At 37.2% G+C, this 12,826-nt stretch overlaps 1 protein-coding gene across 1 annotated transcript in view; it reads left to right on the forward strand.

Annotated features, from left to right (window-relative positions):
* LOC135084396 (nephrin) overlaps positions 1-12,826 on the forward strand; it is a 304,519-nt gene that overhangs the window by 147,136 nt on the left and 144,557 nt on the right. Inside the window, exon 5 of the mRNA XM_063979170.1 lies at positions 8,565-8,640. Coding sequence (XP_063835240.1) covers positions 8,565-8,640 — 76 coding nt within the window. The remainder of the gene's footprint in view (positions 1-8,564; positions 8,641-12,826) is intronic.

Below are 12,826 nucleotides of genomic sequence, written 5' to 3' on the forward strand. Positions count from 1 at the left end.
GTTTTGATCGCATAGTTTCGGATATAACTTTATTTAGTATCTTTTCTACATTTGAATTTGAATTGTTCATCCTTGAAAACTGAAGGACCTTGTTTACTTGCAAAACTGTGTGCTCAACTTTTATTTAAACATAGTTTCTTCTTAATTAAATTAAATATTTGTTTTGATAATATTATTCACATAATGAGCCAAATGATATTACAAAAATACAAATTTATTTTCGATTTCAAGTTAATTTGCGAAGCTTCCATTACAACTCCGGACCAATCAATGGTGTACTTGTGAAATGTGAAAAAGAGTACTTATTTGGTTCTTGCCTCGCAGTAATTGGGGTATCGCTCATTCATTTTCTTTTACTTTTAATGAGTGTAGTCTAAAAATACTATACGTTATTGATTTCTGCTTAGTATGAAATCTGTAATACTTTTTATGGAGCTTTTTGAAAAAAATAATTAAGAGAAGACAGATTTTCTTATTCCTTCACCCACGAAGAAATGCTACGCCATCCATATTACAAAATTAAAATAATAATAATTTATGACTAATTTAATGAGCTATTGAGTTAGTTATAATGGGACAATAATATTTTTTATTCGGATCTCATACTTAGGAAGCTCTAATACTTATCAGGATCTTTTTCAAAATCTATTCATGAGATCACAGATTTTCTTATTCCTTAGCCCACGAACAAATGATTCAAAGTGACAATTACTGATTAAAAACGAATTTAATGATTTTTTTAAGATAGAAGAATAGTCCCGTTAGCCCCTCGTACTTAGCTAAATATGCTTGTATCACGAGTGAGCTCTCCACAATAGTCGAGCGGCGGCGGGGACCGAACCCGCGTTCCCCGGATCACGAGTCGGCCAGTCCGACCCCTTCACCGTTCGGCTATCGTGGCTTATAATTTAATTTGATTATAGTGGTGGGATTACACCCATATTCTTCCCACTGTTTGCAGTGACGCCATTCCCTACAGTGGGACATTAAACTTTGCCTTTTTAAGCCAATTTAGTCCGTGTGGAATCACGATAATCAATCACATTACTTCCAAGGTACCGGTGCTATAGGTTCCTGCTTCCCAGTACTATTAATTTTCTCTAATACATCGTATAGCCACTTATGGCTACCGCAAGATGAGTCCTATGGCTGTTTTTATCAGCTTTTATGTTAAACCGGCTCTTGGCCACAAGTCGAAAATATTCAGTAAGATTATTTCTCTCTCTTTCTTTCTTAAATACATAGGTATTTGTGTCTTTTAGAAAGGGAATTCGACACTTGATCCGAAAAGGTCTTGGTTTCGTTTCCCCAATAGGACATAACCGTACCAATTGAAAAATTACTGTGTTAATTATTCTTCACTTAGAACATCGCTTGAATCAATATTATTGTCTGAAATTAATATGATTTAGTGCTATAAAGAAGGCTCAAAAAGTCTTCTGATCATTTTTACTCTGTGCCCCAGTGTTAAACGCCGAGGTGAACCCATAAAACCCGACTATGCTTTTCAGAATTTTCCGTATATTTTTAATAACATGACGTGCTATCATGCCTGCTCTTCAATATTAATGGAGTTTTAAAGAATGTCCTCGTTGTATGGAAGCAAACTTGAACATACATTGTTTTTCGACATAACAATTATTAAGAAATATTATAAAATGAAGTCAGTTAATGAAAAGCCACAACTGTTGTAGTTGTTTTTCATTTTATGTTATGTTTACAAAAAAATAATAGAGATAATAGAGAGATAGATAAAATAATAGAGAGACAAAACTTCGCTCGGCAATAAAATTTACAATAAATTATGAAGATTAAACAAATATTTTTAGAGGTCTTATCCGTGACAATGACTGTATTTTAACCCTTCATAATATTCATGCGAGTACATCACTCACCTTCGGTTTGCCGACGATATCGTGGTCATGGCAGAATCGCTGGAGGACCTCGGCACCATGCTCGAAGACCTTAATCGAGTTTCCCAACAGGTAGGCCTTCGGATGAACATGGACAAAACGAAGCTTATGTCGAACGTCCATGTTGCGCCCTACCCGGTGTCGGTTGGGAGCTCGATTCTTGAGATTGTTGACAAGTATGTCTACCTCGGACAAACGATCCAGCTAGGTAGGTCCAATTTCGAGAAGGAGGTCAATCGTCGAATCCAACTCGGCTGGGCAGCGTTCGGGAAACTACGCAACATCTTTTCGTCCAAAATACCCCAGTGCCTGAAGACGAAAGTCTACAACCAATGTGTGTTACCTGTGATGACTTATGGCTCGGAAACGTGGCCCCTCACTATAGGCCTTATACAGAAGCTCAAAGTTGCACAGCGTGCTATGGAGAGGGCTATGCTCGGTGTTTCTTTACGAGATCGAATCAGAAATGAGGAGATCCGTAAACGAACTAAAGTCGCTGACATAGCCCGACGGATCAGCAAGCTGAAGTGGCAGTGGGCAGGGCACATAGTACGCAGAACTGACGGCCGATGGGGCAGCAAGGTTCTGGAATGGAGGCCACGTACCGGAAAACGCAGCGTGGGACGTCCACCCACAAGGTGGACCGACGACCTGATAAAGGTAGCGGGAAGGCGCTGGATGCAGGCCGCTACCAACCGTGCGATGTGGAAGTCATTGGGGGAGGCCTATATTCAGCAGTGGACGTCCTGTGGCTGAAATGATGATGATGATGAATATTCATGCCTTAGAAGTAAAACAAATCTAAAAAGTAAGAAGTTATAAAGAGTTTAAGACTTTATACGTTAATATCCCTAACTTTGCAGACATATTAAAAATCAATCGTCTCAAGCCGCAGAGCGTTCGCGTATTTCAAGGTGATATTATAAGTACTTCTGATCTTGAGCCAAGATTCAATAAAGATACTTAACGAAAAATTCTTAATACGCCAATCCAGGCTCAAGTTACTCAGCTCCAAGACTTGTGTTCAATCAAATTAACGATGTATAGAGTACTATAGAGACCTTACAATACGCCAATAATTAATCAATGTAAGTCAAGCACAAATAAAACGTATTCACATCTAAAACCCAATATAAAAACATCCATGTTTTCATATCAAAGGGACAAATTAAAGACTCCCCAACATCAAAATAATAATATTCGGAAGATTTAGCGAAAAACGCAAAAAATTCCCGCATCCTATAGTAGGAGATATGTTTTAATATCTTTTGTGAGGGCTTCGATATAAAATATCCTTGAACAGAAATAACATAGTATTAATACAGATAAAGAAACCATCAAAGGATCTCTTGTGAATACCCGTTGAATTTATCCGCGGTACAGTTTGAAGAGAGAGCGGTTTTTAAAGTAACTGTATTATTTTGAATTGAGATGTTAAGAATGTCCTAAGTCATTGTTAATTTAAGTTTAGTCAACTGTTAAAATATTATCATGTCTAGCTTTTATATGTTTGTTATGCTCGGATTTCATACGGCAGTTATATTTATTATCACAAATATTTGTAACTGTTCAAAAGTTCCTAGATCACTTTACATAATTCATTCAATTGGCTCATTTTCATTTAGGATTTTTTCTCTTTTAACATCATCCTTTCTGTTGGTGTATTTGTCAGTAATTTACAAAATATTTTAAAATTCTAGTGTTAAAAACATCTAGGTATCAGTAATGATAACACACTTCAAGTTAATTTAAAAATTCAAATTCTTCATTATAATGTACTTGTCAGAACACCTTTACACGTCCTAAACAACTGATCCTAATATTGCAATCATAGTCTTAGATTTAAAGTAAAACCATCATACGCTGCGTTTTCCGGTACGTGGCCTCCACTCCAGTACCTTGCTGCCCCATCGGCCGTCAGTTCTGCGTACTATGTGCCTGCCCATTGCCATTCAGCTTCCTAATCCGTCGGGCTATGTCAGCGACTTTAGTTCAAGTACAATTTTGTGAACCAAAGGACAATGACCAAAAGTGGTCCAAATGTCCACCACTAATGAGACCTATATTGGCTTATAGTCCATTAAATAGAGATTAACTTTCAGTATGGGCCGAAAAAAAAATAAGCTGTCAGTTAAAAGTTATGACCGTATGAAAAATTCTAGTAGTTAACGCGCTAATCTCAGGAACTACTGGTCCGATTTGAAAAATTATTTTTGTTATGGATAGCCCATTTATCAAGGATGGGTTTAGGTTATATAACATCACCCTACAACCAATAGGGGCGGAGCAGCGACCACCCGACCATAATTCCAATATTGTTGTCTTTCTTCTGAGCTTATTTTTTCTTTTAGCGAGAATCTAACACGGCACACTAAGCGACATGACATGCATGCATGCATGTTATATGCATAGATTAATCCAAAATGTGCGATGGATAGAATGATATCAAGAACATTTTTCGGATGAAAAGGTAAAAAACATGACTTTTCATTCAATCATAACTTTTTACTGACAGCATATTTTTGATTGCGGTTTGGTTATAATGAGTCAGTATTTAGTAGACTATTTTACTACATAGGTCTCGTTAGTGGTGGACATTTGGACCACACTCCATAAATTTTTGGTCATTGTCCTTTTTTATATACCTGTTGCCGCCATATTTTCTGACTTAAACTCAGGTAAAACACATTTGAAATCGGTTTGTGGTCTGGCCAACCGCTTGTTTATTGGGGGAAGGAGTTTTTTGTTGCGGAACACGGAATAAAGGAAGCAGATGGTTTGTTTTAATATCTTTATACTTTTATATATACAGATTAGGGCCGGGTTGGCTTTTAGTGACGTCGTATCGGAAAATGGAATCGTGGAATTCGTTTTTTCTAGATCTTTTGAGAAGAATGGAATTTTCTGATTTTTTACCGTGAATTTTGTGAATTGATTGCATTCGGTTTTTCGAAAAAATGTTAAAAATTCAATATTTTCATATTTCATAGTATTTTACAATATTGTGATCCGGGAAAGATTCGGGAAATTGATAGGAATTAGAAGATGCTACATTTTTTCCACTCCTAGTTTTTTCATTTATCTAAGTATTCTGTCATATTATGGGTTGTAAGTTTTATAACTTTTATATATAATTATTTTAGAGTCAACATCATATTATCTACCTGTAGGTACATTTTGTTTATTTTAATGACAGAATATGATTCTACAGTTTATATTAGGTACTTACGTTAAACATTCTGCTATCTGTAAATATATTCCTTTTCTAGTTACATCCCCAAAAACATTTTCAATCCAAATTCTTGCATTTTCTTTTGTACTTCCAAAAAAGCTATACAGGGTGTCAAATCCTTCCCGACTACTCTAATTGCATCGAACTCTGGCCCTGACACATAAAAGGGTAATAATAAGTCGGAATCCGAACCCTCGGGATGAGTTTAAACCGATTAAGGGTTCGCTAATTGGTTGTTCCGTTATACAGGGTGATTGGATTCGACGGAATCGTTTTTTGAGTTTTACTTTTAATTGACGGCGAGATTTCAGTCTGAGGCGGCCATTTTGGATTGGCTTAGTGGTCGGTCGATATTGTCTGGAATTTATTGGTCCTTCTTGGAATCCTCGATTTTGGGTCATTCTGAGGATAAGTTTTCTACAGTCGATAGCACATCAGTCCTATTTATTGTTCCCACGGAGAGAAATCCCGTTTTTTGCAGGATCCCTAAAATACTTATTTTAATTTAACAAACAACCCGTTTGCAGAACCCCACAAAAAAACCGATCCGTTCGAATTTTGTAATTCAAATTTCGAACACACATTATGTGTGTTCACACGACAGTCCAGTTTTGCGGGATACTGCATTACTGGTTCCTGCAAACTGGATCAGGACCTTAGATAAACTTCGAAAAGACAGTAACAAAATTGGTTGTGTAAATTACCCAATCCTTCTTCTATCTAGTACGCTGTAAGGTGACTTTATAATAACCTTACAACTGACTCTATAAGCCGTCTTAAGCCCCTGGCACTGCTCATCATAATAACATAATAATATAAGTATTTAGTAGATACCCAAATCCCTTAATAATATACAATAATCCTGCTAATCCGAACGTTTGTCAATATTGTCAATGAATCGGCAATTTAATGATCATGTATTAGAACATTAGGTAATTTGCTTTGCGCCCGCAGTCATTTCATTAAGAGCTTTATTTGAACAAGTTAAAACCTAATTTGGCCTGTTTACTGCGGTTTAGTATTTAGTATGTTAAAATCATAGCATATTCGTTTGCGATAATCAAGTCAGTAAACATAATAATTAGTGTTATGGTTTTACCAAATCATGCTAATAATGAGGAAAGAGCATTTTTGTATGTTTGTCACGAATTATCTCAAAAACTGCTAGACCGATTTCAAAAATTATTTCTTCATTTGAATGCTACATTATTCCCTAAACTGCGGGCAAGAGCTAATCTATAATAAAAAATTAATTGCAAAATGTGTCAAGCGCATAACTCAACAACGCTTGGACCAATTTGACTAATTCTTTTTTTTTATGTTCGTTGAAGTCCAATGATGTTTTTTACGGCGAGATTTGTAAAATTCAACCCCTAAGAGGGTAAAACGGGGTCTACGCGTACGAAATCGCGGGCGGCCGCTAGTGGATAATAGAAATGCATTTTTCTATAGTAACCCTATATACATTTTTTGAATTTCCCACCTAAAATGGCTCCCACCATCCTAAAGCTTAGTATAACAATTTGCTTTACCCTACCAAGATGTAAAATAACCGAAATTATAAAGTTTAAGCCGCACTGTGCGGTATAAAGGTGAGTGGGCATTTGCATAGTTTGACTATGAAACTTGGTGGCTGTAAGGCGGCGTTATAGAGCTCGTGGAATTTCAGACGTGTGAATTTTAATGGGTTTTAGTTTTGGATAAGATTATTCTCAATTTCTATCTTATAATCTTAGCTTATAATACTTCGAAGGAACAAATACACATTTCGAAATGAAGTCATAATGTGGATCTAGTTTTTAGGTATACCTTGATTTTAGACACTATAAGAAGTCTAAATATAATAATTTAGGGATAAATTAAAGTAGGTATAGATTGTTTCATCCACGAAGACGCGCGCACCAATTTTTGGTCTCAGGAAGCGCGAGGTGCAAGGAGTTTGATCCGAGCAATCCGAGCGTCATTATTGTAGTGTGCGTCACTCGTGGATCATTTAGCGTGTACCGATAACACTCAAACATTAGCGGAAGAATGGTGGGGCGCGTCTTCGTGTATGAAACGATCTGTCCTTCGTCGAGGTCTTTGTCCAGCAGTGGACGTAGTTTAAGGCAAGCTGTGTACCTACCATGAGTTTACGTTAGGTGTGCTCGCTAGCGAAAACGTCATTTTGTTTCTTGAAAGTAGCCGCTAGGGGCGCTGCACAATATGTCATACAATTAATGTCATTTTTTTACGCAGTCGCTAGCGAGCACACGTAACGTAAACTCATGGTAAGCACACTGAACTTGCTTTACTATTAACTAAAACGAGCAATTGTTACATGTTTATCAATCTTATAATGTTGTTGCATCAAATTCATCTTTACAAGTTTTTAAAAAACGAATTTCAAGTTGGTTGCATAATATTTACAATTTCTGTCAAAAATTTTAAAATTAATTTTGGCAAGCTACTCCAATATGCACTAGCCCCTATACCGTGTGTAAAGGTAAGTGCACATTTACATAGTTTGAGTACGAAGCATCTTCAGCTAGACGCTAGACGGAGGCGATGGTTACTGCTATGTTAGCGTTTATTGTTATAACCCAGTCTTGGGTTATACGTTGTTATATAATATTACTAGCTTTCCGCCCGCGGCTTCGCCCGCGTGGAATTTTGTTTGTCACAGAAAAACTTTATCGCGCGCGTTCCTGTTTAAAAACCGGGATAAAAACTATCCTATGTCCTTTCCCGGGACTCAAACTATCTCTATGCCAAATTTCATTGAAATCGGTTCAGTGGTTTAGGTGTGAAAGCAAGACAGACAGACAGAGTTACTTTCGCATTTATAATATTAGTATAGATATAAGTATAGATTTGAAGTGATAATAATGTAGAATAGAAATAGGTATATAGGGTGGCAAAATTGTGAAAAGTTTAATAAATGTAAATGTAAATTAAATTACACTGTTCCCAAAATCGGTGTTATAGAAACAAAAGCCAAACTTTCATTGTTCATGCAACACATTTTGATAATTTATAACGTGCGATAAGTGACTTTTTAAGTCTATACTTTTATCTGAATTGGAATAAAAATTCATTCAAACCAGTACTCACTCCTATAATTTTAGATTTTTTCTGTAATTATTAAACACACAACTTCATGAGAAGACACCGCATGATGGGGCTCAATTTTGTACCTTGTCTCATCTGGGAATCGAACCCGGGACCTCCGAGTTGGACCCCAAAAAAGTTATTGACTTCCAGCTATGAGCTATACGATATTGACCATATCAGTGTATTGACATGGGCAATGACTTATTTACGTAAAGGTAACAAGATGAAGACATGAGAACACCTTAAAGATAACAAGATGGATGGTCGCCCGTCTATCGAGCATTTTTTTTGTAATCAAGCTCTACATGTTATATTCCTTGTTTCAGTGTCCAAAGAAGAAATCAGAGAGGTGGAGAGTCCAAACGAAAATCCAAAGTCAACAAGATACACTACTATATCCAGGTGAGTCTTGAATCATCAGGTCATTAAGCTCATAGCAGACTTTCATCAACAGCCCTTTACAGTCCACCGCTGGACTATGGTTTTGCCATAATCTTCACGCTTGGCAGGCGGGTTGGAGATCGCAGTTTAAAAGATTGATGTTTTTAGAGAGCGCTGCTGCCCGTTCTCTGTTTGATGTGTAGTCCCTAAGTCGCCTCTTACGACACCCGTGGGAAGAGTAGGGGTTGGTGACAAATGTATTCTACTCTGCCGTCACCACACGGCCTAGCATAGCATAGCAAATCAAAAATCAAATCAAAATCAAAATCATCTTTATTTGTTTAGACTAATTAAATTAGTACTTGCAAATCGTCAAATGCTCTTAAGGAGCCTATACATGTCTCATTCTTTATTTGCCCTACCAGCGCTTCGAGACAAACATTTGGCAAGTGCTGAGAAGAAGCGCCGCAACAAACTCAGTCACCACTGTCTGCCGGTTTAAAAATATAGCCAGCCTTAAAGATATTTAAGCTTTCGCGTTCAATGACGATTTAAATTAATTTAATTAGGTACTGCTCCCAACGTAACATCTACTCGTATGGCATATAATAATACAACAAATTCGTGTTAGTTCCATCATTTTTAACCCAAGAACGGCTTTTGATGAAATTAAGTATAGGGACAGTTTTAGTCCCGGGAAAGGACATAGGATAGTTTTTATCCCGTTTTTTGAAACCGGAACACGCGCGAAAAAAGTTTTCTGTAACGGACAAAATTATATGCGAAGTCGCGAGCAAAATCTAGTATAGTTATTGCAATTCACGAAGGCGAGTGAGCTTTACACGTGTGGTGGCTCGCTACTGTTAGTTTTTCAGAAGTTTTGACAGACATTACACTATCATTATGTGCATGTACACGTACACACACAAGTAAAGCTCACTCGCCTTCGTGAGTTACAAGAACTATATTTTAACTATGTATTTTTAAAGCATAAATATTTATAACTATGTATTTTTAAATCCTGTAAACCTTTGAAAAAGAGGCTGACAATAGTGACTGAGGTTCTTGCGCTGCTTCTTCTCAGCACTGGCCCATTTATTGTCCTGAAGCAGTGGTAGGGTTAATACTGGGACGTGTAAAAGTGCTTTTTAAAGCCTATTTACAGAAATAAATGAGTTTTTTGAGTTTTTAGTTTTTATAATAAATATATTATATTGTCACCAGTGGGATCCAAACCTTAGACCGCAGTTGATCAAACTAAGTTCACACCAACATTTACCGCAAATCATGTCAAACTTCAAACTCCATACCTATTTATGGCAATCGCCAACTTTTCCACACATCGGGCTACATTTTTGTCGCAAATTCGACCTTATTCCAACTACATAAAACACCGCATTTAGCTTTATATGCTGTCTACTCAACTTTGTTTTCACTTATTCTAAACTCAAAACGCGTCTCCAAGAACGAATTTACCCTAACAACGCGCGTATATGACGCGTAAAATCAATTTTACCACCATGAGTGGATTGACTCACTTGGGCGCCATGGAAACCATGGGACAGAAAGGAGGTACTCGTAATTTTATTAGGATATTACGCAGTGAATGTAAAGAAGCTTTGATGGCATAAGAAGAGATAAATAAAAGAAGTTAGTCAAGCAATAATAACGCCCGTATTCACAAACGATGCTTGCTTAAGTAAAGCAGCAAACCGAACGCACAGCATTGAATAGAGCTCTGTGATTGTTTCGTGTGTGATCCTATGCGTCCACGCGCACTGTGAGACCTCATAGTATTTTTTGTGAATACGGGCGTAAGGTACCTAATACCTATTTAATACATAAAAATGTTTGGAATCGAAACTCACACCATTATGATATAAATTTGAAAATGACATGACACTATGTCTAATGCAAGCTCCTACTCTCAGGACTTCCCGTTTTTTGCAGGATTCCGTAAAGTAGTATCCATGTTTTGATTAAAATTCACACGAACATCCCGTTTGCAGTGTCCCGCAAAAAACTAATACGTTCGAAGTTAGAATTCGAATTTTTAACACACATTTGTGTAAAGACACAAATGTCCAGTCCAATTTTACGGTAACCTGCTTTACTGGATCCCGCAAAACGCATTGCCGTAGGAAGGGCCCTTAGTGTGACATGGCTGCCACACAGTTTAAACTCGCGTTCAAGTTATTTGAAAACATATAATCGTCGCCTTTGGTTGCCGCGAATTACTTTCTGCCCCTGTCAAAAGTTGGGAAGAATAATTTTAATATGCATGTCAGTATACAACCCAACTTCTTTCAATAATCGTATGAGACTTGAGTTTTTTCAAGTTTTTATGATGTAATACCTACCTCATCATCATCATCATCATCATTTCAGCCATAGGACGTCCACTGCTGAACATAGGCCTCCCCTAATGCTTTCCACGTTGATCGATTGGTAGCGGCCTGCATCCAGCGCTTCCCTGCTACCTTTACGATGTCGTCGGTCCACCTTGTAGGTGGACGTCCCACGCTGCGTTTTCCGGTACGCGGCCTCCATTCCAGAACCTTGCTGCCCCATCGGCCGTCAGTTCTGCGTACTATATGCCCTGCCCATTGCCACTTCAGCTTAGCAATCCGTCAGTAAAATATATTCACCAAAAAAAACATTTCCCCTTACCTGCAGTAGGCTAAAAGTAACATTCAGCACATCTCATTAAACTTATCCCTGAACGTCACATGTAACTGTGACATTTTGTAAAATGTCACTCTCTAAACACAGCAGTAAACTTTTATTACGCCATATTGTTGGAGCGTCAGCAGAAAAAAATGTTTGTGTGAAAACTGCCTGAAAAAAGCTTTTCGTCTATTTTATTATGTTTTTTTAAAAAGCTCTAACACTTAATAGGTACCTATGAACATTTATGATGAATAACTCTTTCACATAAAAACTACTGAACGGATTTTGAAGCATTATTCATTGAGAATTCGGGATTACCAATAGACTATGATTTATAAATACAACATATAAATCGATGCATGAGAAAAAACTACTTAGTTATCCATGATTCCATACTAATAACTATTTTAAATGCAAAGGTGATTGTTTGTTTGTCTATTACAGTTTCACGCTTAACCACTGAACCGATTTGGATGAAATTTAGTAGTTATTGATACTTTGAGACTCAGAGAAAAAATTACTAGGATAGTTTTTATCCCGATTTTTAGAAGACAAAATTTTACTCAGACCGAATTCGCAGGCAAAGTCACGGTCAAAATCTAGTTAAATCAAAATTTTAATTCAATTAACGAGTTATCGTTAAATATCCAGGCTCAATTACAACTATCAGTTCTCACACATAAAATTGTCATTTTTAAACATTTCTACGCCCAATATTTTTCCATAAAAAAGTAACTCCGATATTTTCTCACATGGCAACTTTTCTGCTGACGATATCCGCGTCACAAACATATGACATAGGACGAGAAGTTTCAGGAGATTTATTTATTTAGTTCAGACAGTTGGCAACACAGCACTTTACGTCACTCACTTGGGCGGGGCGGGGGCGTGGATCGCAAAGTTGGAGGTTTGATTCCTGGAATTTGAAGAACTAGCTGTGTCCCGCGGTGTTACCCGCTAAAACGTAGCCTATGTCTTAATCCAGGGTGTCAGCTAACTCCATACCAGATTTTATTTAAATCGCTTCAGCCGTTTAGACGTGAAGAAGTAACAAACATACACACTCACAAACTTTCGCCTTTATAATATTAGTGTGATTCGGGAACTCAAATGGTTATTACTTAAAATGAGATAGATTATAATAAATACTTACATCATCATCATTTCAGCCACAGGACGTCCACTGCTGAACATAGGTCTCCTCTCTCCCAATGATTTGATATTTCCCGGTTGGTAGCAACCTGCATCCAGCGCCTTCCTGCTACCTTTATGAGGTCTTCGGTCCACCTTTTGGGTGGTAATAAACGCTTATAATATCTTTTCACAAATTCAGTTATTGGCATATGACTGCCTGACCGAGACAAACAATATAGAGTAAGTCACTATACACTGGGAACAAATACCCAAAGTAATGCAACATAATTTGACCCTCATGGGAATCAAATCCAGCAAGCTTTCTTATTCAAATGTATTTTATCGATAGTAGAAATCGCCTGTCAACTGATTTTCAGTAATCAATTTTGAACTGATGTTATTT

Source organism: Ostrinia nubilalis, chromosome 26 (assembly GCF_963855985.1).
Source record: "Ostrinia nubilalis chromosome 26, ilOstNubi1.1, whole genome shotgun sequence".
Taxonomy (NCBI): Eukaryota; Metazoa; Arthropoda; class Insecta; order Lepidoptera; family Crambidae; genus Ostrinia; species Ostrinia nubilalis.